A 23,683-nucleotide genomic window follows, 5' to 3' on the forward strand; every position below is an offset into this window, starting at 1 on the left:
AGGCACATACCAGTTACTAGTCCATAACAATTCTGAAAGCCAACTGGTTACATGTTAACAGAGCCCCTACTCTGGAATATGGAATGTTCCTTGGTTACAGTGTGGTTTTGCCCCTATGTGTGGTTTCCTATTTCATTCTTCTCCTTGGCTCTTGGCTGTGCCACCTGGGTTCTTGGTTCTACTCTGAGACATCTTCCTTTTTCATAAGACATAGCCCATGTTTGCAGTGAAATAGCTCTCACAGCCTGTTTCCTGCCTTATAGGAAGCTGAGGTTCCAGAAGCTCCTGTTGTTTTGAACTGCCTCAGTGTTTCAAGCTACTGATACTCTGTGATGCAATTATCTCAGAAATTTCATGGTTTCCAGGGACACCTGGGTGGCTCAGTCAATGAAGCATCTGACTCTTGATTTTGGCTCAGGTCATGATCCAAGGTGTCTCCTTGGGAGTTCCCTCTTCCTCTGCCCCTCTCTCCCTGCTCATGCTTGTGCTCTCGCTCTCTCAAATAAATAAAATCTTTAAAAAGAAATGTCATGGGTTCCCTAGGAATCTGATTGGGTTCACTCCATGCTCCAAAACTACATCCAAAATTATTTCTCAAACAGGCCTCTCTCTACTTGGGTGGCTCAGGCTGCTGTGGGAAAATGCTTCAAGTTCTTAGAAGTTCTTTTGTTTAGCTTACAGTGCCTCCAGTGTACCATCTTAGATATTTTTGAGGTCTTACTAAAGGGTTGCACAGTAGTAATCTTGATCTTTTTTTAAAAAAAAGATTTTATTTTATTTATTTATTCATGAGAGACACAGAGAGAGAAGCAGAGACATAGGCAAAGGGAGATGCAGGCTCCCTGTGGGGAGCCCAATGCGGGACTCGATCCCAGGACCCCAGGATCACAACCTCAGCCAAAGACAGATGCTCAACCACTGAGCCACCCAGGTGCCCCTTGACTGGATCTTTATCCTTAAGTCATATTTTATTAAGAGACTCTTTTATTGGCTGGAAAGAATGAATATGCAACACAGCTTTCTTTTCTAACCCAGCACATTTTTGGCTCTTTGTATTTCCTATAGATCCTGCTTGCAAACTGACCAGTTCTTTCCTAATTTTCTTTCTTTCTCCCCATACCTTATCACATGCAGCTAAAAAAGCCAGTTGAGACTTCTTCAGTTATTGTACCTGGAACTCTCCTAATCCATATCTACAAATTCATTAGATATGTTTTCTAAGTTACTGCAGGTAACTTTTGCCAGTTTTGCCAATGAGTCTGCCACTGAACAATACAATTAACCATCCTCCAAACTCTCCTAGCAATTTCCTGTCTGCTCTTTCAGCCTTTGGTTCTTGTCTCTTCGTTGCCTTTCCAGCTTATGCCCAGTAACCAGTCTCTTAAGTCAATGTTATGGTTTCTTGTTAGGCCAGCACCTCTTTTTTTAGCTGTTGGTTTCTTGTTGATGATCTCTAGTGACATAACAAACTACCCATAAAACTCAGTGGTTTAAAACAACAGTCATTTATTATATCTCATAATCATCCCCGCACCCCCCCCACCCCCCACCCCCGGTAGATCACTTGGTTTCATTATGTGGCTGGTGGAAGGTTGGCTAGGTCAGAAAGACCAAGACGGCTTCCTTGCCCTGGGTGGCTGTTGGTGCTCCTGTGGGCTGAGGTGCCTCAGATCTCTCCTACATGACCTTGCGTCCTCCAGGAGGTTAGACCATCTCCCTTGCATGGCGTCCTCAGAACAGTGCCTGAGAGTAAGAAAGCCAGAAGTCACAAGCTCTCTTGAGGCCTCGGCTCCAAAACTTTCATATCACTTGTACCACATTCTGTTGATCAGAGCAACTCACAAGGTCAGTCCAAATTCAAGGGGGTAGAGACATCTCTAAAATAAATAAATCTTAAAAAAAAAAAAAAGACATGAAGGTATTCATTAGGTATACTATGTTTTCTGTAACAGAGTTCCATTTTATTGCAAAACTTGGCTTCTACTCAGTTCACTAAATCACTCATGTATGCATTCATTTCAACAGGTATGTTTTTGAGCCCACACACTAGGTACCAGCCATACTTAACTATAATTAGGGCTAAGGACCATACCATCAGCATCTTTCTTATAACAGTGAGCAGAAAATTGGTTATATAGATATTTCTTGACATGACTCCCCTTAGAAAGCACCCATTAAAAGTTTGGTGGGTTTGGGGCTTACTGTATACCACAAGAGTTATGCTTAATTCCTGCAATTTTGCATATACAAGTGTTTTCCCCCTAATGCAGTGCTCTACAAAACAGAGAGAAGGGAGAGCATGGTTATTTCAGACTTTTTACAAGTACAGAGGGTAATTGTGCTTCCTTTTATTATAAAATACCTTGAGACTTTATTTTTTTAAGAGAGCGAGCAGGTCATGGGGGCAGAGGGAGAGGGAAAGAGAGAATTGTAAGCAGGCTTCACACTCAGCATGGAGCCCGACATGGGGCTCCACCTCACAGACCCTGAGATCGTGACCTGTGCCGAAATCAGGAGTTGGATGTTTAACTGAGCCATCCAGTTGCCCCAAAACACCTTGAGACATTTATGCTACAAGAGCAATCAGATCTACTGTGGACCTGGTCACATTGAGATACAATCAGTCACCTTACATCCTGAAAAATACTCATGAAATTTCAGTTTCATTTTTAGATTCAAATATACAGATAGGGTCTCAGAAAAGCCCAGCATCCAAACATTGAGGAAGAGTAATTAGAAGGGATGCCAATGAGCCTGATTCAGATGTAAAGAGAGGGAGCTCCACTTTCACAGGCAGCCTCTGCCCTCATTTACCTACCTCAGAAGCCGGAGTGCAAAGGAAAAAGGAGATTTTCTACAAACCAATACTATCCATGGACTGGAGCTTCTCTAGTATAGTATTTCTGGGAAACCCCAACATAACTGGGCAAAGGGCACCCTGAGCCACTTTCTATTTGACCACAAAAGAAGGGTCATAGCTGCTCAACCCATCAGTGCTCTTGCAGTGCAGACAATGAGGGTTGGGCATCCCAGCAGGAACCCAGAGATGGGAAATGTGGGCCACTTCTTTTTCTCCTTCAACCTACATCTTAGAAATAGAGAATGTTAGAGCTTGAGGGTTATTTGAAAGCATCCAGTACAGCCTTTTCAAAACAAGTCAGGAAATGGAGGCCCTGAAAGAGGGGTTTGCCCAAAAACATCTCTTAATATAAATAAGAGATTTCTTTCTTCCCTCTCATAGTAATTCTTCCCTTCTTGTTTACAGTGAATGTCGAGCCTAATGGCTGAGTGCACAAGCTTCAGAATCAAATACACTAGGTTCACATTTAGACTCTACCACTTACTAGCTATATAATCTTGATCAAGTTACTTAACTTCTTCTAAGCCCCCATTTCTTTATTTAAAAAAAAAAAAGATAATGCCTCTTAGAAATTTGTGAACATTAATGCGATAACCCATGAAAAGATTTAAACGCAGTACCTACAACACTCTATAAATATGAGCTGTTTTTTTTTTAAGATTTTATTTATTTATTCATAGAGACACAGAGAGAGAGAGAGAGAGAGAGAGAGGCAGAGACACAAGCAGAGGGAGAAGCAGGCTCCATGCAGGGAGCCCGATGCGGGACTTGATCCCGGTTCTCCAGGATCACACCCCGGGCTGCAGGCGGCGCCAAACCGCTGTGCCACCGGGACTGCCCCAATATGAGCTGTTATTGTAATTGATCTCAATATTATTTCAAAAGGTACAGAAGGAAGGAGACATAATATTTAGAAAGATCAGGAATGCCTGAGTGGCTTAGTGGTTGATTTTCTGCCTTCGGCTCAGGGCGTGATCCTGGGGTCTGGGGATCCAGTCCCACATCAGGCCCCCTGCAGGGAGCCTGCTTCTCCCTCTGCCTATGTCTCTGCCTCTCTCTCTCTCTGTGTCTCTCATGAATAAATAAATAAAATCTTAAAAAATATATTTATAAAGATCACTGTGGCTGAGTGGAGGATGGGCTTGAAGGGCCTACACTAAGACACAGCAGCGGGGTGAGGAGTAAGGGATGGGACCAGAGAGGTGGAATTAAGAGGACTTGCTAGCAGATTGCTTGTGGGAGGTGGTGAGATAAAGTTGTCTTTGAGTCAGGAGAGTCTAGTGGAGGAGAGACTCACTGTTTTAAGGGCCATCCCTGGTGTTATCTTCTTTCTCACCATATGGGCTGCCACAGCTAGTGGGTATGACTGGTGGGAGTAAGTGGGCCCTTACATTTGGTACATGTACAATGGCTAAGGCAGAAAATTCAGTTACCACCTATATGCCAAAGACTCCCTGACCTCCTTTCCTTTTCCAATTATATATATTTAACTATTTACTCATGCCCTCACTTGGATGTCCCAAAGGCATCTCAAACTCAACCTATCCGAGACAGGACTGATGGAGATTTTATGTAACCCTGCTCTGCACATTGGTTAATCACATACTCATCCTTTTGAACATTTAGGACAGGAGTAATGATTATTTCCTTTTCCTTTACTGTCCAGAAACCCATTTTCCCCCTCTCATCCTTCACCACCATATATTCTAGATCACATCCTCTTAATTCCATCTCTGGACTATTGTAGTAGCTTCCTAACTGGTCTTACTTATCTGCTCTGACTCCCCTAGTCCATTCTCCTGTCTGAACAGATTGGTCTCTTCCAAACGAAACCTCATCATATCTCTCCCCCACTCAGAGCCCTGGAATTAACCATTTCTCCAAGGAACCCTGGTTCCCTTTGTTGGAGAATGGTTTTAGAAAACAAAATCTGAGTGCTGGGTGGGCGTATTACTATTGGAGTACCGTTGCTCCTAAGCCCTTTCAGCAGACAGAGATAAAAATTATTTACATCTATTTCTGCATCTATCTGTGTGTATATCTCACACACACACACACACACACACACACACACCATGAGTTCATATTCATGATACCTCCAGTCCCATTCAACACCAGAGCATTTATTCTATCTTTTCTCTTTATTTGAAGTGTTTCCTCCAACAGTGAAAGATCTGGCTCCCATCATCTAGGATATATATACTTATTTGTTCAATCCTAGTATACACATAAAGCAGTTTCAGAATTGCTAACCATATCCTTGTGAGAGACAAACTTACTAACTTAAAAAAAAGGAATACAGTTAGATTTGTTTGTTTTAAATATTTTATTTATTTATTCATGAAAGACACAGAGAGAGAGGCAGAGACATAGGCAGAGGGAGAAGCAGGCTCCATGCAGGGAGCCCGATGTGGGACTAAAACCCAGGACCCCGGGATCACACCCTGAGCCAAAGACAGATGCTCAACCCCTGAGCCACCCAGGCATCCCAGATTTGTTTGTTATTATTTTATTCCATTTTGAATTCTTTCCCACATCCTAGCTGATTTTAATTGTTGTGTGCTTTTTTTTTTTTGTAGTTGGGTACATTTTATTTAAACAGAAAGTGACTTTTTTCTTTTTTTTTTTCTATAAATTTACCTATATTGGTGTTCAATTTACTAACATACAGAATAACCCCCAGTGCCCGTCACCCATTCACTCCCACCCCCTGCCCTCCTCCCCTTCCAACACCCCTAGTTCATTTCCCAGAGTTAGCAGTCTTTACGTTCTGTCTCCCTTTCTGATATTTCCCACACATTTCTTCCCCCTTCCCTTATATTCCCTTTCACTATTATTTATATTCCCCAAATGAATGAGACCATGTAATGTTTGTCCTTCTCTAATTGACTTATTTCACTCAGCATAATACCCCTCCAGTTCCATCCACGTTGAAGCAAATGGTGGGTATTTGTCATTTCTAATGGCTGAGTAATATTCCATTGTATACATAAACCACATCTTCTTTATCCATTCATCTTTCGTGGGACACCGAGGCTCCTTCCACAGTTTGGCTATTGTGGACATAGCTGCTAGAAACATCGGGGTGCAGGTGTCCCGGCGTTTCACTGCATCTGTATCTTTGGGGTAAATCCCCAGCAGTGCAATTGCTGGGTCGTAGGGCAGGTATATTTTTAACTGTTTGAGGAACCTCCACACAGTTTTCCAGAGTGGCTGCACCAGTTCACATTCCCACCAACAGTGTAAGAGGGTTCCCTTTTCTCCACATCCTCTCCAACATTTGTTGTTTCCTGCCTTGTTAATTTTCCCCATTCTCACTGGTGTGAGGTGGTATCTCATTGTGGTTTTGATTTGTATTTCCCTGATGGCAGGTGATGCAGAGCATTTTCTCATGTGCATGTTGGCCATGTCTATGTCTTCCTCTGTGAGAAAGTGACTTTTTTTCTAATTACAAAATCAGTTAATGTACATTACAAAATGATTTTTTTTTACAAAATAATTTTAAAACAGAAAAGAACAAAGAAAAAAATTATTCTTAATCTTAAGATAAATAACTCTCATCACTTTGGTACAAATCCATCTAAAAACTTTCCCTTTTTTTAAAAGCAGAAACGTGTGAGCATCCTATTTTGAGATCCTCTTACATTATTCCCCTGTTTTCAACAAAGATTAGTAGCTGCTTAGTACTATATCAGAATACTGAATACAGCATGATTTGTTTAATCATGTCTGTGTTGTAAGATATATAAGCTAACTAACCTTTTGTAGAAATTTTTGTATACATCCCTAATTTTTATGTCTCTTTAAACATCCTGCCAAAGTTCATTCCACGAAGGTTGCAGAAAACTGTTTTGCCCTTTCAAAACAAAAAAATACAAAACTTCTCTAAACATTTAGGCAAATAGTGATTTTATTGAATCTGAGTAGGATGGAATTTTTTCATATTTTTATTTGCTTTGTGTATTTATTTTCTGGATTGTTCACTGATGTCGTCTGTCAGTTTTTATATTGGTTTTCATTTTCTTAATATTTCTAAAAGCTCAGCACATATAAGAAGAGCAACCTTTGTCTATCATATATAATGCATGTCTTTTTTAAGTTTACCTTTTAATTGTTTAAGGTTTTTTGAGATTTTTATTCTTGTAGTTTTACCTAAGAAAAGGGTTTTCCCACTTCAAGATCTGATGAGGAGACATATTTTCTAATTTTTACTATCGCAAATTTAAATTTTTTATATAGTGGTACCAGAATCTAATGACTTCCTTTTAGAGAACAGGCAGTTGTTCCAGCCATATACATGGAATAATCTGCATGGAATATACAACAATATACTATACGTGGAAACGAGCCATACACTTGGAGCTGCAACACTGGCAGTGGGCTTTGTGAGTAATGGCTTCAGGAGAGGTACAGCATCCTTCTCTAAGTTCACACTCAGGGGCTCCAAGCAGCCCAGCTCCTCACCACAAATTAAAAATTCTATGTTTGTTATATATTTTTATACATGGGTGTATTTTTAGCTTTGTATTCTTTCTTAGCGATCTATCTATATTAATACCCAAATCACATTATTTTTATCATTACTAGTTAATAGTATCTAAATGCCATCTAGCAGCCCCTTCATTATTTTTCTTTTTTTCCTTTTTTTAATTAAAGTATGGTTGACATACTATGTTACATGGTTTCAGGTTTACAACATAGTGATTGGACAGTCCTATACATTATGCAATGCTCACCATAAGTGTAGCTACCATCTGTTACCATACGACACTATTATATTATTGACTATAGTCCCTATGCTGTACTTTTCATCCTTGTGACTTATTTTAGAACTGGAAGTTTATACCTCTTAATTTTTTTTTTTTAAGATTTTACTTTTTATTCATGAGAGACACAAAGACAGAAGTAGAGACATAGGCAGAGAGAGAACCAGGCTCCCTGAGGGAAGCCTGATGCGGGACTCAATCCCAGGACCCTGGGATCATGCCCTGAGCCAAAGGCAGACGCTCAACCACTGAGCCACCCAAGTGTCCCAATTTTTTTCCTTTTAGTACGATTTACTTTTTAGAGCCATTTTATGTTTACAGCAAAATTGAACAGAAAGTACAGAGTTCCCATACACACCTGGCCCCCAACACACACATACTCCCCCACCATCAACATCCTATAACAGAGTGGTACATTTGCTAAAATTGATGAACTGCACTGATACATCCTTATCACACAAAGTCCGTAGTTGCCATCAGACTTCATGACTGGTGTTGCACATTCTATAGTTTTTGACAACTGTATGATGACTCATATCCACCATTATGGTATCATACAGAATAGTTTTGTTGCCTGTATTAGTCAGGGTTCTCCAAAAAAACAGAACTAATAGGATATATATAAAAGAGGAGATTTGTTACAGAAATTGGCTCGCTTGATTATGGAGGTTGAGAAGTCCCACGATCTGCTGCCTGCAAGCTGGAGAACCAGGAAAGCTGATGGTATGATTCAGTGAATCTGAAGGCTTGAGAACCAGAGGAGCAGATGGTGTAAGGCCGAGTCCAAAGGCCTGAAAAATCAGAGGAATAAGGGATCTGATGGTGTAAGTTCTGCTCCAAGTCTGAGAGCCTAAAACCAGCCGTACCTGTGCCTGAGGGCAGGCAAAGATGTCCCAGATCAAGCAAAGAGCAAATTTGCCCTTCCTCCACCTTTTTGTCCTGTTGAGGCCCTCAAAAGACTAGATGTTGCCCACCTGCATTGGTGAGGGCAGTCTTCTTTACTCAGTCTACCAATTCAAGTGCTAATTTCTTTCCAAGACATCCTCACAGACGTGCAGAAATAATATTTTACCAGCTATCTGGGCATCCCTTATCCCAGTCAGTTGACACATAAAATTAGCCATCACAGTACTCTAAGAATCCCCTGTGCTTGCTTGTGTATCCTTCCCTCCCTTGAACCCTTAGCAACCACTGATCCATTTACTATCACCATAGTTTTGCCCATTTACACAATGTCATATGGGCAAAACTGGAATCATACAATAGGTTGCCTTTTCAAATTGGCTTCTTTCACTTACTAATATGCTAGCAATATTCATGCAAGAGAAGAAATATTTCACTTAGGAATATGCTCCATAGTCCGATAACTCATTTCTGTTTAGCACTCATTTCATTTTTAGTTCATTTCCTTTCAGCTCATTTCTTTTTAGTGCTGAATAATATTCCATTGTCTGGATGGACCACAGGTTAGTCCTCTATTCAGCTACTGAAGGACATCTTGGTTGCTTACAAGTTTTGGAAATTATGAATAAAGCTACTCAAAAAATCCATATGCAGGGTTTTGGGTGGACATAAATTTTAAATCATTTGGGTAAATAACAAAGAGCACAATTGCTGGATCCTATGGTAAGAATAGTTTTGTAAGGAACTGCTACAGTATCTTCCAAAGTGTACTATTTTGTATTCAGCAGTGTATGAGAGGGCCTGTTGCTCCACATCCTCATCAGCCTTTGATGTTGTCAGTGTTTTGGGGTTTTCATCATTCTGATATGTGTGTAATGGTGTCCTGCTGTTTAGTTAATTGGAGATTTTTTGGTGTATGTGAAACATTATAATGGTTCTAAAAGTCAGAGCTATACAAAAAGATATGCACAGAGAAGTATTGCTCTCCCTCACCCTACTATCCAGTTCCCATTTCCCCCTTCTTTCTCTCCCTTTCCTGCCCCATCGCAGTAGGTACGCAATTTCTTTAGTTTCTGGTTTATGCTTTCTATATTTCTTTTGTACAATTGAGCAGATACAAGTATATTTTATTTCCCCTTTTGTCTTACATGAAGAGTAGCATAGTTTAGATACTTTTTTGCATGTAAAATGATTGTTTTAAAATCTGTTTCTGAAAACACATTATCTGGATAACCGGTGTATCTGTGTTATTGTCTCCTGCCCCTCCTCGAACATTGTCTTATATCCTTATCTGACTGCGTATTTTTTATTGAGTCGCAGACATTTAATATGAAACATTATAGAAATAACTTGAGACTTAAAATGATATTAATGCCTCTAGAGAGGATTTACATTGGCTTCTGGCAGGCATTTAGGAGCAGGAGCAATCCAAGCTTGAGCAATCCAAACCTTAATCCATCAGTTTCCAGCACTGAGACGATGCACAGCTGCACTCAATCCCTACAAGGGTCAATTTACTACGAGTTCACCTTTTCTCCTAAGATATAGCCCTCCAGGGCTCCAGTCCAAAAGAATGCATCATGGCGGGTTCTAGATTCCAGATTGCTCCTCCAAGCCTTGAGGGGATGACTTGTTTCCTCTAGGAATCTATGACCTCAAACGCCTTGTGCATCTCTGTTGGTTACCTGATTCTCCTGCATGTTGGCCCTGTATTTTTCTGTCCTGTTAGCCCTTCGATGCCTTCAGACAGGTGCTTTATAATATTTTGTTTGGCTTTACTTTTGTCCATAGTGGCGAGTGTGCCTAATTCTGCCATTACAGAAGTTCTTTCATTGCTTCTAACATTGAGTCTAAAATGTTTAGTTTTAGAGGTTGTATTTAGTTCTTTTTCAAATCTGTCTGTTCTTTTCCCATAATTTTAAATTATCTTGTGTTAGGGATGCCTGGGTGGCTCAGCAGTTGAGTGTCTGTCTGCCTTTGGCTCAGGGTGTGATCCCAGAGTCCCGAGATCGAGTCCCACATTGGGCTTCCTGGATGGAGACTTCTCCCTCTGCCTATGTCTCTGTCTCTCTCTCTGTCTCATGAATAAATAAAATCGTTTTTAAAATAAATAAGTAAATAATTTTGTGTTTAATCAGTTTGTGTGTGTGTCTGTGTGCATGTGCACACTATTTTATTAGCTAAGTTCCTGATGATCTAATATTTCTGTTGTGTCTGTTAACTCATTCGTGGCAGATTGGTTATCTTGCATTTTATCATTTTGGATTGTGAAGTCATTTTCAGAAGGCCCCCTCTGTGTGGCCTGAGTTGAGGGAATGCCATGTCAAAGTAATATCGTGTTTGCTTCAATGAAGCATCCTGTACCACCATCCTGAGACTGGTTTTTATATTAATTTTTCCCATCGGTTGAGAATAAATGAATATGAGACCATGTGAGGCACAGGACTTGGGTTTCAAATTCTCAAGGGAGACCCCTTCCCCCACCCACAACCCAAGCTAAGACAAGCAAGTTTGTCTTAGTGCTGGAAATTAGATTTTTTTATCTGGATTATCATTTTCCAAAGGATATACTCCCTTAAGAGTCCTGGCTTCACGCAGGGTCTTGGTTCTAGCTAAACTTTCTGCCTGTACGGCCTTATTTTCTGTCCTTATCTGGATATTAAAACACAGCCAGATATTTAATAAAACCAAGTGTTGCCCACTCCACCACTACTACCTGCCCAGATGATTGCTGGATCTGCTCACAAACTTAACACCCTGATTTTCAGTTTTCTCTTTGTTTTTGGCCTCCAAGGATTTCCTTTATTTTCTTGAAGGCACTTTGGTACTCGTAAAAGAACATTTTTTTTTTTTTTAATATTTTAGTCAGCATTTCTAGGTTCTTGTGATGAGAAGGCTTTCAGGTTGCCTAACATTCCATTGCTAGACATGGAAGCTAAATAGTTTTTTTTCTAATTAGAACCACTATTATGGTGATGTTATGGGACAAGTGTATTTTATGTGAACAAATAAGCAAGAACTTCCCTACTATGCAAGTTTGGGATAATAAATATTCTTTCCCTTTTTCCTTATCTTCCCCCAAGAATCACCCAGAGAACAGTGTAAAGGCCGGTCCGCCTGTGTCCACTTTAGCCCCAGTGAAGGCAGTGATGGAAAGAGACATCCTGGAGTCTCCTCTGTTGAGAAGTCCAGAAGTGAGACAGGTGGTGAGCAGTGGTGTGACAAGGGGAAAGGCTTCCTGAAGCAGCCTTCCTGTCTCAGGGTGGCTGGGCCTGGTGACGAAGGAGAGGACCCCGGTTGGGCAGCTGCAAGCCTTCCACAGCAGGACGGCCACCGGAAACCCAGCAGGCGGCAGGACACAGCATCCAAGGCCAAGTGCACCTCCCAGAAAAGACGCGTTCAAGAGCTCCGAGGAGGAAGGCACTCCCCCGCTGGTTCTAGCCGGCCTGGCAGCGCCAAGGGGGAGGTGGTCCATGCTGGGCCGAATGCTCTCCAGCACCGGACACCAAGAAACAAAACGACGCAGGACAAGCTCGCAGGAGGGATCTACTCAGACTTGCCACAGAACACAGAAGTGTTGAGGTCAGGAGTCAGGAAGTCGGGGACATCCACCCTGTCTGAGGATGCTCAGGTATCCAAGGAGACTGATCCAGCACCCGGTCCCCTCTCTGGGCAGAGTGTGAATATTGACCTTCTCCCCGTAGAGCTGCGTCTGCAGATAATCCAGAAAGAAAGAAGCAGAAAAGAGCTGTTTCGCAAAAAGAACAAGGCGGCAGCTGTTATCCAGCGGGCCTGGAGAAGGTAGGGGGCGGAGGGTGCCGCGGCATCTCCGGATCTGTGGTTGCTCTGATACTCCTAACGTGACACGCCCTGTGCTCTGCAGCATGCTCCAGTGGATTCCACATGCTGGCATGACAAGGCCAGTTTCTACTGAGCATACCCATAAAATTCACTCATGTGTAGGTCCTACTAAGTTACATTGGATAAGCTATTTGTTGATTTTTTAAAAATATTTTATTTATTTATTCATGAGAGACATAGAGAAGGAGAGAGAGGGAGGCAGAGACACAGGCAGAGGGAAGAGCAGGCTCCATGCAGGGAGCCCGACGTGGGACTCGATCCCAGGTCTCTAGGGTCGCGCCCTGGGCTGAAGGCGGTGCCAAACCGCTGAGCCACCCGGGCTGCCCGGATAAGCTATTTGGAAGATGTTTTTGCCAAGAAAGATAGGAAGCCCAAGATAGCCTGGTGCAAAGGAAAAGAGCCTCGGTTTGTAACCAGCAAGCCCGTTTCAGGTGTCTGACAAGTTATCTGACCTTTGCAAATCACACGGTCTCCCTGACCTTCAGTTTTCTCATCTGTAAAATAGGATTTAGTAATTGCTGCACCTGTCCTGTTTATAGGGCGGGTTGCTAGAATGAGATCGTGTGCACTTTGTAAATTCTAAAGCACTACACATGTAAAATATTTTAGTTTTTCTTGTTATGTCTTTACTACCCAGGCGTTAGGCATGGCCCAAATACCTAAACCAGGGCCTGGTCATCCTGGATTAAGTGGCTGAAATAGATTACAAAACCCTGTGAAAGCACCTGCCACGCTGGGAATGTGGGGTAGGTGCGAGGGGTAGCGGTGGGGGCGCCCTGGCATACGGAGACAGACTCCCCCAGGGACTAACTACGGGGGGACTGGAGGAGTCCTTTGCTGCAAGTTTTTCACGTATTTCATAACCTCCTTCATCGGCAGGCCCCGCTAGGGCCTAAATCTAGATTAGGCCTTAGACATGACCAGTGTCTGGGGGAGGATCGGAGCCCTTGCCCACAGGTGGGGCTCAGGTGGCCTCCATCTCCAGAGAGAGGAAGGTTGATGGGGGAACAAAGCAGGCAAATCACTGTGAGCACAGGTGTGCCACATGTCAACGCCGCTGTCAGGAGATAAAAGGGCCGGAGAGACCCGCACGTTGGCAGAGAGAGGGGAGAGCAGGAGAGGTTCTCGTGAGATCCAGGGAGGCCTTGGCCACTGTGGCGCTGGGGGCGGGCTGGCTGGCAGCTGGGCGACCTGCTCCAGGCCGGCACGGCCGTGCTGCGGGCATCCTGTCTGTTCAGGCTGTTGGCCTTGTGAAGTCATCTCCTGTCTGGTCCCCTTGCTCTCCCAGCTACCCCAGGAAGCTGTCACCAGGAGCATCAGTGTCCCCATTTTTTTGGCAAGCAGATTGTCCCAGGAGAAGTGATTTGTCCTAGTGGTAGAGGTCAGGCACTGGAAGCTCTGACTCGAGGGCCTTTGCCATACGTTCTCGGTAAAGGTGTTTGCTGTGGTCAGGGTGACGGCGGCGGAGGCAGACCTCGTGCTCTTCACCTCAGAACAGGCCGGAGCAGAAGGGCTGCATGGGTGGTGCCCACCCTGGTCAAGGTACTGTTGTTACAGGGGTTGCTGGCATTACTGGGGCAGATGCTAGCACTTGGCGTTGGTTAGGTGCTGGGGCCAGATGCTGTTCTAAGGAGTTTTATGCGTATTAACTGATTTAATCCCCCCAGTAACCCTACGAGGCAGGTACTGTTCTTGTGCCCATCTCACAGATGACGACGCTGAGGCACAGAGAGGTTAATAAACCTGCCAAGGTTACAGAGCTAGGAAGTGCCCGTGCTGGCTTGGAGCAGAGAGTCTGCCTCTGAAGCCACAAATGGGAACAGTCCTTGCTCCCCCTCCCCGGGGACTTCTGCACTGGCTGCCATCCCAGAAGAACTTTTTAAGTATTTCAGCTGAAACCTGGGATCTAAACAAGCCAGCAAGGTTTACCGCATCAGGCCCCACAGCTGCTCCCCAGCCGAAATGCGTTCCCGTCAAACTACTCTTTGACTCCTTTGAAGAGTCAGAAGCTGACAGGTCCTGTCCGTAAGTGTCCATAGCAGCAAATGAGCCATCAGTCATCCCCCCCACCCCTGAACACTGGGCTCATAGTCTGTGTGCCCATCTGGGGAGGCAATTACACAGCCCTCTGGCTGCTCCGTTGTACAAGTCTGAGCCCTGGGGCACTGACTCCCAAAGGGACCGTGGGAAGTCGCATGTCTGGTGACAGTAAAAACATTCCTATTGATTCTGTTATACAGCCTTATGCGTTTTCAGTTTTAAGTACAGGAGCTCAGAGTGGTGTCCTGGGACAGTGTGTGGTGTCTGACACCAAACTTAAGGAGCGGTGAGGGGTGGGGTAGAGAACAGGGCTTGGCACATAACTGGTCCACAGAGGCAACTGTCCTTACAGGAGACATGGTGAGGACACAGACCAGAGACAAGGCGGCTGGGAAATGCACAGGGATAGGGTGAGCAGAGGGAACCGTGGGCCCAGAGACAGTGAGCGGGGCTGACTTTAAAGTGTGAGCCTTATCAGTCAAGACTTTTCTTTTTTCTTTAAGATTCGATTCTATTTATTTATTCATGAGAGACACACAGAGACACAGGCAGAGGGAGAAGCAGGCTCCACGCAAAGAGCCCGACGTGGGACTCGATCCCGGGTCTCCAGGATCAGGCCCTGGGCTGAAAGCGGTGCTAAACTGCTGAGCCCCCCCAGGCTGCCCAAGACTTTATTTTCAGGATTGAAAGCAGATGCTGGATGATCTAAGCGAGGCTGGAAAGTCGCTGTGGCTAAGAGCAGTCATACTAAACACTTCCTTTTTACGTGAATATCTGTCAGCTGCCTTCCTGTCAGCGTCTCCACGTTGTAAGGTGAATAAGCAAGGCTGGGCCGGACCCTAAGAGCTGAACAGGGCGACTGGCATCTTAGGGCTCCCAACAAACCAGGAGTGCTGTTTTCCCTCAGGATAGCAGAACAGGCCGTTACCTGACCCCCGGGACCGTGCCGTCATCTGGACACAGACTAAGAAGTCTGCATCCCAGCTGACCCGGTGGAAGTTACACCCGCTGAAAGCCAACACCCGGGCTTCCCAGCGAGTTTTCTGCCTGCAGAGAAGAGGACGCGGAAGATGCTTGACATCACAAACCCAAAGAAGCTGAACTATGGAGCGGTATTCAAATCTCCAGCTTTTCTCCATAGTTGGCTTTTTGGAAATGTGATCAGTATTGTAGTAGAGAGAAGCCATGGTTGGCATGCTCCCGGAGAAAGAAGACTCGTGAAGTCTGAGTGAAATCAGCCATGAGGGCACCTAACATCACAAGGAGATTTTTTTAGCAGACTTGAGGAAGGAAGACCTCCCCCTAATTTGGTGTACTGTAAAATTAGGCACAGGGCCTGTCTCTGCAGCACCTTTAGGCTCACCAGTAATTAATTAATGAGCTACCAATAAGCTAATGAACACTGCAGCTTTCCTTGAGAGGCTCAAACAGTTGTGTTCAGTAATAAGTTTGGAAGCGCGTGTGGGACAGATACCGTCAAATAAACGCTAGGTGTAAAGATCGCCATCCTCCCCATGCCCCTCGCCTCTCTCCCATTCTAGGCCCCACCCTCCAATAGAATGAACTTAGTAAAATACAGCTCTAACTTCTGCACCTTTTTTTTTTTTTTTTTGAGATTTATTTATTTTAGAGAGGGAGCTTGTGCACGGGGGCGAGGGGCAAAGGGGAAGGAGAGTCCTAAGCAGACTCCACACTGAGCACACAGTCTGACGTGGGGCTCAATCTCACAACCCTGAGTTCATGACTTAAGCCAAAATCAAGAGCTGGACACTTAACCACCTTAGTCACCCAGGTGCCCCACTTTTGCCACCCTTCTTAAAAACCTCTGCAGATCCCCACCAAGTACAGATCAAAGTCCTTAGCAGGATTTGGCTGTTGGGTCAGACAGCCCTGAGTTTGAATGTTGGTCTCTCCTGGCTCTAGCTGTGAGACCTTCTACAAGTGACTCAGCTTTTCCCCCACCGATTTGAGATTTAATTGACATACAGCCTTGTAGAAGTTTAAGATGTACAGCATAAGGACTTTATTTGCATATATGATTTATATGCAATGATTACCACAATAGGTTTAGTTATCTAAACTTCATCATCATCTCATGTGGATATTAAAAAGAAATGGGAAAAATTGGATTTTTTCCTTGCAGTGAGAATTCTTAGGATTCTCTCAATTTTCATATATACCATAAAGCAAGGTTCACTGTAGTCATCATGTTGTACATTATATCCCAGTACTTATTTATCTCATAACTGGAAGTTTGTATCTTTTGATCACCTTCCCTCAATTCCTCCTCCCCTCACCTCCTTCCTCTGGTAACCACAAATCTGATCTTTTTTGTTCTCTTTTTATTTCTTTTTCTTTTTTATTATATCCCACATATAAGTGAAATCATACAGTATTTCTTTCTCTGACTTATTTCACTTAGCATAATGCCCTCAGGGTCCATCCATGTTGTCACAAATGGCAGGATTTCCTTCTTTATAACTGTTGTATATATTCCATAATTTCTTTATCCATTCATCCATGGGTGGGCACTTAGGATGTTTCTGTGTCTTGGCTACTGTAAATAGTGGTAAAGTGAACATGAGGATGCAGATATCTCAACACAGATTCATTTCCTTCTATATATATCCCCAGAAGTGGAATTGATGGATCTTATGCAGTTCTATTTTTAATTTATTGAGAAAAATCCATCTGTTTCCCGTAGTGGCCAAACCAATTTACTATTCCACCAACAGAACACAAGGGTTCTATTTTCTGCACATCTTGCCAACATTTGTTATCTCTTGTCTTTGGAGAGTAGACACGTTAACAGGCATGATGTGATCTCTCACTGCGGGTTTGATTTGAATTTCCCCTAGGACTAATGATGTTGAGCACCCTCTCTTGCACCTGTTAGCCATTCATGGATTTTCTTTGGAAAAATGTCTATTCAGGTCCTTTGCCCATTTTTTTCAAGATTTAGGATTTTTGCTATTTAGTTGGAGTTCTTTTTCTTTTTTTAAAGGATTCCTTCTTTTTTTTCATAAAGATTTGATTCATGAGAGACGTGCGCACACACACAGAGAAAGAGAGTGAGAGAGAGAGAGAGAGAGAGAGAGGCAGGCAGGCAGAGACACAGGCATGCAGGTAGCCTGATGTGGGACTCGATCCCAGAACTCCAGGATCACGCCCTGGGCTGAAGGCAGGCACTCAACCGCTGAGCCACCCAGGCGTCCCAGTTGTAGGAGTTCTTTATATATTTTAGGTAATAATCTCTTATCAGATATGATTTGTAAGTATTTTTTCCATTCCACCGGTTGGATTTTCATTTTGTTGATCATTAATTTCACTATGTTTAAAATCTTTACTTCATAGTTCTGCTTGCTTATTTTGTTGTTTTTGCTTTTAACGTCCTATCCAAAAAATCATTAGCAAGACCTCTGTCAGGGAGCTTTTTTCCTGGGTTTTCTTTTAGGAATTTCTGGTCTTACATTTAAGTCTTTTTAATGCATTTCTAGTTAGTGGTGTAAGATAAGAGACTAGTTTCATTCTTTTACATGTGAATATCCAGTTTTTCCAGAACCATCTATTAAACATTATCTTTTCTTCATTGAGAATGCTTGGCTCCCTTGTCAAGCATAGTTGACTGGATAAGCATGGGTTTATATCTGGGCTCTTAATTCTCTTCCACTGGTCCAGGCATCTGTTTTTATGTGGATACCATAGTGTTTTGATTACTGTAACTTTACAATATAGTTTGAAATCAGGAAGTATAATGCTTCTTCCTTTGTTTGTTCTCAGTATTGCTTTGGCTACTTGGAGTCTTTTATAGTTCCGCATAAATTTTAGAATTTTTTTTCTACTTCTGTAAAAAATGCCATTGGAATCTTGATAGGGATTGCACTGAACCTATAGATGGCTTTGGGTGCTATGGATGCTTTAATAATATTCTTCCAATCCAAGAACACACAGTACCTTTCCATTTATTTGTGTCTTCAATTCATTTTGTCAGTGTTTTGCAGTTTTCAGCGTAGAGATTTTTCTTTAGTTGAATTTATTCCTATTTGTTTTTGCTATATAAATGGGATCATTTTATTACTTTTTCAGATAATCTGTTATTAGTGTATAGAAATGTGATTTATTTTTGTATGTTAATTTTTATCCTACTTCATTGAATTTGTTGATATAACAGTTTTGTTTTTTTTTTTTTTTTGATATAACAGTTTTGGTAGAGTCCTTAAGTATTTCTATAAATAAAATTATCTGTAAATACAAACTTCCTTTCCTTATATGATCTCTTTTATTTCTTTTTCTTCCCTGATTGCTCTAGATAGGACTTTCAGTACTATGCTAAATAGGAGTTGAGTGGGCACCCGTCTTGTTCCTAATCTCAGGAAAAGTTTCCAGCTTTTCACCATTGAGTTTGATATTAACTGTGGACTTGTCATATGTGACCTTTATTATGTTGAGCTACATTCCTTCCATACCTAATCTCTTAAGTTTTATCATGAAGAAATGTTGAATTTTTAAAATTCTTTTTCTGCTTCTATTGAAATAATGTTTTTCTTTCATTCTATTAATGTGAAGTAGCACTTTGATTTTTATGTATGTTGAACTATCATTTCAGGAGTAAATCCCACTTGATCACCATTAATAATCCTTTTAATGTGCTGGTGAATTCAGTTCCTACTATTTTATTGAGAATTCTTGCATCTATATTCATCAAGAGTATCCTTGTAGTATCCTTTTCTGTCTTCGGTATCAGGATAATGCTGGCCTCATAAAATGAGTTTGGGAGTGTTCTTTATTCTGATTTTTCTTTGGGAAGGGTTTTAGGAGGATTGGCATTAATTTTTTTTTTTAAGATTTTATTTTTAAGCAATTTCAACACCCAACATAGGGTTTGAGCCTACAACCCATAGATCAAGAGCCACATAATCTACTGACTAGGCCAACAGGTGCTCTGGCATTAATCCTTCTTTAAATGTTTGATGAGATTTATCAGCCATCTGGTCCTGAGCTTTTCTTCATTAGGAGCTTTTTTAAAAAAATTTTTAAGATTTTATTTATTTATTCATGAGAGAGAGAGAGAGGCAGAGGGAGAAGCAGGCTCCATGCAGGGAGCCTGATGTGGGACTCGATCCTGGGTCTCCAGGATCACATCTTGGGCCAAAGGCTGTGCTAAACTGCTGAGCCACCCGGGCTGCCCAATTAGGAGCTTTTTGATTATTGATTCAATCTCCTTACTAGTAATTCATCTATTTACATTTACATATTTACATTTATTTAATATTTACATTTTCTATTTTTTCTTGATCCAGTGTTGATAAGTATGTTTCTAGTAACTTCCATTTCTTCTAGGTTGTCCAGTTTGTTGTCCAGTTGTTCATAGTAGTCTTATGATCCATTGCCTTTCTATATCTGTTGTAATGTCTTTTTCATCATAATTTTGTTGATTTACATCATTTTCCTTGCTTAGTCTAGCTAAATGTCATTTTTCAAAGAACTCGATATTCTGTTTTTCTGCTGTTTCATTTATTTCTTCTCTAATCTTCAGAACTTTAGGCTTTAGTTTTGCTTTTCCTACTTAAAGTGTAGGAGTAGGTTACCTATTGAGATCTTTCTTCTTAATGTGGGCATTTATTGCTATGAACTCCTCTCTTAAAACTGTTGTTGCTGCATTCTGTAAGTTTTGGTGTGTATTTCCATTTTTTGTTTGCCTCAAGATACTTTTTTCCCTTTGATTTCTCCTTTAGTCCATTGGTTGCTCGGGAAAATGTTAATTTCCGTGTACTTGTGAGTTTTCCAGTTTTCCTCCAATTATTGAGTTCTAGTTTCATACCACTATAGTCAAAGAAGTTACTTGGTTTGGTTCCAAGTCTTGAATTTGCCAAGACTTTTGAGACCTAACATATGGTCTCTCCTAGGAAATGCCCCAATGTGTGCTTAAGAATGTATTCTGCTGTTGTTGGATGTATGTTCTGTATATGTGTCTGTCAGGTCCAACTGATCTATAGTGTTATTCAAATCCTTTTTCTTTATTGATGCTCTATCTGGATAATCTGTCCATTGTTGAGTGTGGGGCATTAAAGTTCTCAGCTCTTACTGTATTGCTGTTTACTTCTGTTAGCTCTGTCAGTTTTTGTTCTTATATATTTAGGTGCCTTGATGTTGGACACATAAATATTTACAAACATATCTTATTGATGGATTGACCTTATTATATTGGCCTTCTTTGACTTTTTACTATTTTTAAAGGCTGTTTATTTTACTATTTTAAAGCTTTACTTTTACTTTTACTATTAAAAAGCTTTACTATTTTAAAGGCTGTTGTGATATAGCTACCCTTGCTTTTTTGTTACCATTTGCCTGAAATATCTCTTTTCATCCCTTTGCTCTGTGCATGCCTTTAGGACTAAACTGGGTATCCTGTAGGCAGCATATCATTGGATTTTTTTTTCTCCACTCTATTCAGCCATTCTGTCTTTTGGAGAATTTAATTCCTTTACATTTTCTTTAAAGATTTTATTTATTCATGAGAGACACACACACACAGAGGCAGAGACACAGGGAGAGGGAGAAGCAGGCTCCGTGCAGAGACTCGATCCCTGGTCTCCAGGATCAGGCCCTGGTCTGAAGGTGGCGGTAAACTGCTGAGCCACCCGGGCTGCCCTAATTCCTTTACACTTAAAGTAATTATTGATAAGTAAGGACTTAATATTGCAATTTTGTTAATTATTTTCTGGCTATTTTGTAGAACTGTTTTTCCTTGTTTCTTATCCTACTGTCTTTTTGTGTGTTCTGATGTCTTTTGGTACCTATATTTGACTTATCATGTTCTTTTGTGTAATTAGTACAGGTTTTCAGCTTGTGATTACAAAATACCTTCTAGTTATAACACTCTAAACTGATAACTTCAATAGCACTCTTAAACTTTACTTTTCCACTCATACATATTTGCTTACTGATTTTGTAGTTTACATATTTTTCATATTGTACCCAGTATCCAATAACAGACTACTATAGTTATGGTTAAGTTCTTAAACTTTTTTTAGAGTTTACTTTTCAGAGATGTGGTGGCAGGAGGGTGGGGAGATGGGCAGCAGAGGGAGAGGGAGGAAGAGTCTTAAGCAGACTCCACACTGAGCAAGTAACCCAATGCAGGACTTGATCTCATGACCCTGAGATTATGACCGGAGTCAAAAACAAGAGTTGGACACCACCCAGGTACCCCTGTTTTTATTTAAAGATTTTATTTATTTATTCATGAGAGACACACAGAGAGAGAGGCAGAGACACAGGCAGAGGGAGAAGCAGGCTCCATGCAGGAAGCCCGATGCGGGACTCGATCCCGGGTCTCCAGGATCACGCCCTGGGCTGAAGACAGTGCCAAACTGCCGAGCCACCAGGGCTGCCCACCCCTGTTTTTAAGCTAAAGTTGAAGTACAGGATGCACAACCATTATAATACAGATTCTAATTTTGAGTATATGTTTACCATGACCAGTGAGTTTTATGCTACTTAGGTATTTTTGATGCTAACAAGCATCCTTTTACTGCTACTCAAAGAATTCCATCTAGCATTTATTAGGAAGGTCTAGTGATTATGGATTCCTTCAGTTTTAGTTTGTTCTTTATCTCTCCTTCATTTCTGAAGGACTTTGCCAGCTATAGAATTCTTGAGTTTTTTCCTTTGATACTTTGAATTTGTCATCATATTCTCTCCTGGTCTACAAAGTTTTGTTGAGAAATGCATTTATAGTTTTATGGGGGTTCTTATATATTTAACTTCTTTCTTTTCTCTTATTTCAAAACTTGACTTTTGACAAGATACTGTGTCTCAGTATAATACTGTTCAGGTGTAATTTAGAGTCCATGGGTTTCTATGTGCTCTGGCTAGGTTTCCTGGTCAGATGGACTGAAGGTTGTATTCAGCAATGGCTAGGGCTAAGAATTACATTCCTTGCCCATGCAGAGCTGGAGAACTGGTTCAAAGGCCTAAAAAGTTCTCTGTGGTTGACTCAAGCTGACCTGTATTCCAAGTTCCCTGGCTATACAGCCGGGCCACTATCTTTGCTCTGCAGATAATCAGTTCTGCCTGCTGCACCTCCCTACTTGAGTGTTGCAGGGCTATGAAGCTTTCTAGGTGTTCTGGCCAGGCTTTGAGCAGGCCAGGAGCTACACTTACATGTGTGGGCCAGGCTATGCTCCCCCACCTGAGCTGAAGCAAACCAGACTGCAAGGCTGACAAGGCTCTTTGAGGACTCCAATCAGGCACCCTCCTGAGTTCCCTGGTCAGACTGCACTTGTTTTGGCTCTGCAGATAAGCAAAATTAAACATTGGGATTACCATTTGGGTATCACAGGTAGGAACTTGGTCTGCCAAGATCCATGTGCTGGCTATTTTAAGCTCTTCCCTTCTCCAGCAGTTGGATTCTCAGTGGTCAAGCCCTACAGATTAGCTGACAATCCCCATGGGGTGAGACCAGGATGGGGACTCCCAAGATGTGACCCACAATGCTGGGGGATCAGGATTCCACTCAGGGTTCTCATTTTCCATTGAGGAACCATGCATAGGCTCAGGGCAGACATTTTGGTGGGGTGCAACACCAGCTTGGTGGAGGGGGTAGTGCAGTCAGCATATAGCCATCCCTCATATTCTTGGAATGCAGTTTCTATGATGCAAGAGGCTGCAGCCTCACTCTCATGTTCTAGGACTTTCTTAGCTATAATCTGTAAATAGTTGTTAGGTTGTTCCTTTGTTTCCCCTTACAAGAAAGTAACTATGTTGCCATCTTAGTAACATCCCACCTACTGAGCATCTATCAGACTTATGTCTGCCTCATGCCTCATGGATTTATTTTTGGCTTAATCATAAGGAAAATGCCTGATATGTAGCAGGCTCTGAACAGATGTAGTTGGCTCCTTCCAGTGTAGCATAGCCTTCCATTCTTCCTTCACCAATACACAATGCTTTATACACATCTCATTACTAATTTTCCTGGCACATATGCCCACACCTCTGCTTATGCTGCTTCTGCTGCCTCAACTACCCTAATTCCTTTAAAACATACAAATACCAGCCTTGTAAAGCCTTACCAATCACCAATTATCAGACCCACATTGTCCCATGCCATCTAGCTCTTCATTCTTGCATAGAATTTCTCATACTCCACTTACTTGTTTACACGTTGGCCCAACCCACCCTAAAGACAGACTCAACTAATTCCTAGTTGAGGAAATGTTTGATGACTTTAAAAAGAGAATTCAACATT

At 42.0% G+C, this 23,683-nt stretch overlaps 1 protein-coding gene across 13 annotated transcripts in view; it reads left to right on the forward strand.

Moving 5' to 3' along the window:
- INVS (inversin) overlaps positions 1 to 23,683 on the forward strand; it is a 156,989-nt gene that overhangs the window by 128,151 nt on the left and 5,155 nt on the right. For 10 of the 13 annotated variants that reach the window (XM_077912681.1, XM_077912682.1, XM_077912680.1 and 7 more), the window contains one exon: positions 11,613 to 12,330. In XM_077912681.1, coding sequence (XP_077768807.1) covers positions 11,613 to 12,330 — 718 coding nt within the window. The other 3 variants (XR_013388165.1, XR_013388166.1, XM_077912688.1) reach the window with 3 other exon arrangements.

The sequence above is a fragment of the Canis aureus genome, chromosome 10, assembly GCF_053574225.1.
Source record: "Canis aureus isolate CA01 chromosome 10, VMU_Caureus_v.1.0, whole genome shotgun sequence".
Taxonomy (NCBI): Eukaryota; Metazoa; Chordata; class Mammalia; order Carnivora; family Canidae; genus Canis; species Canis aureus.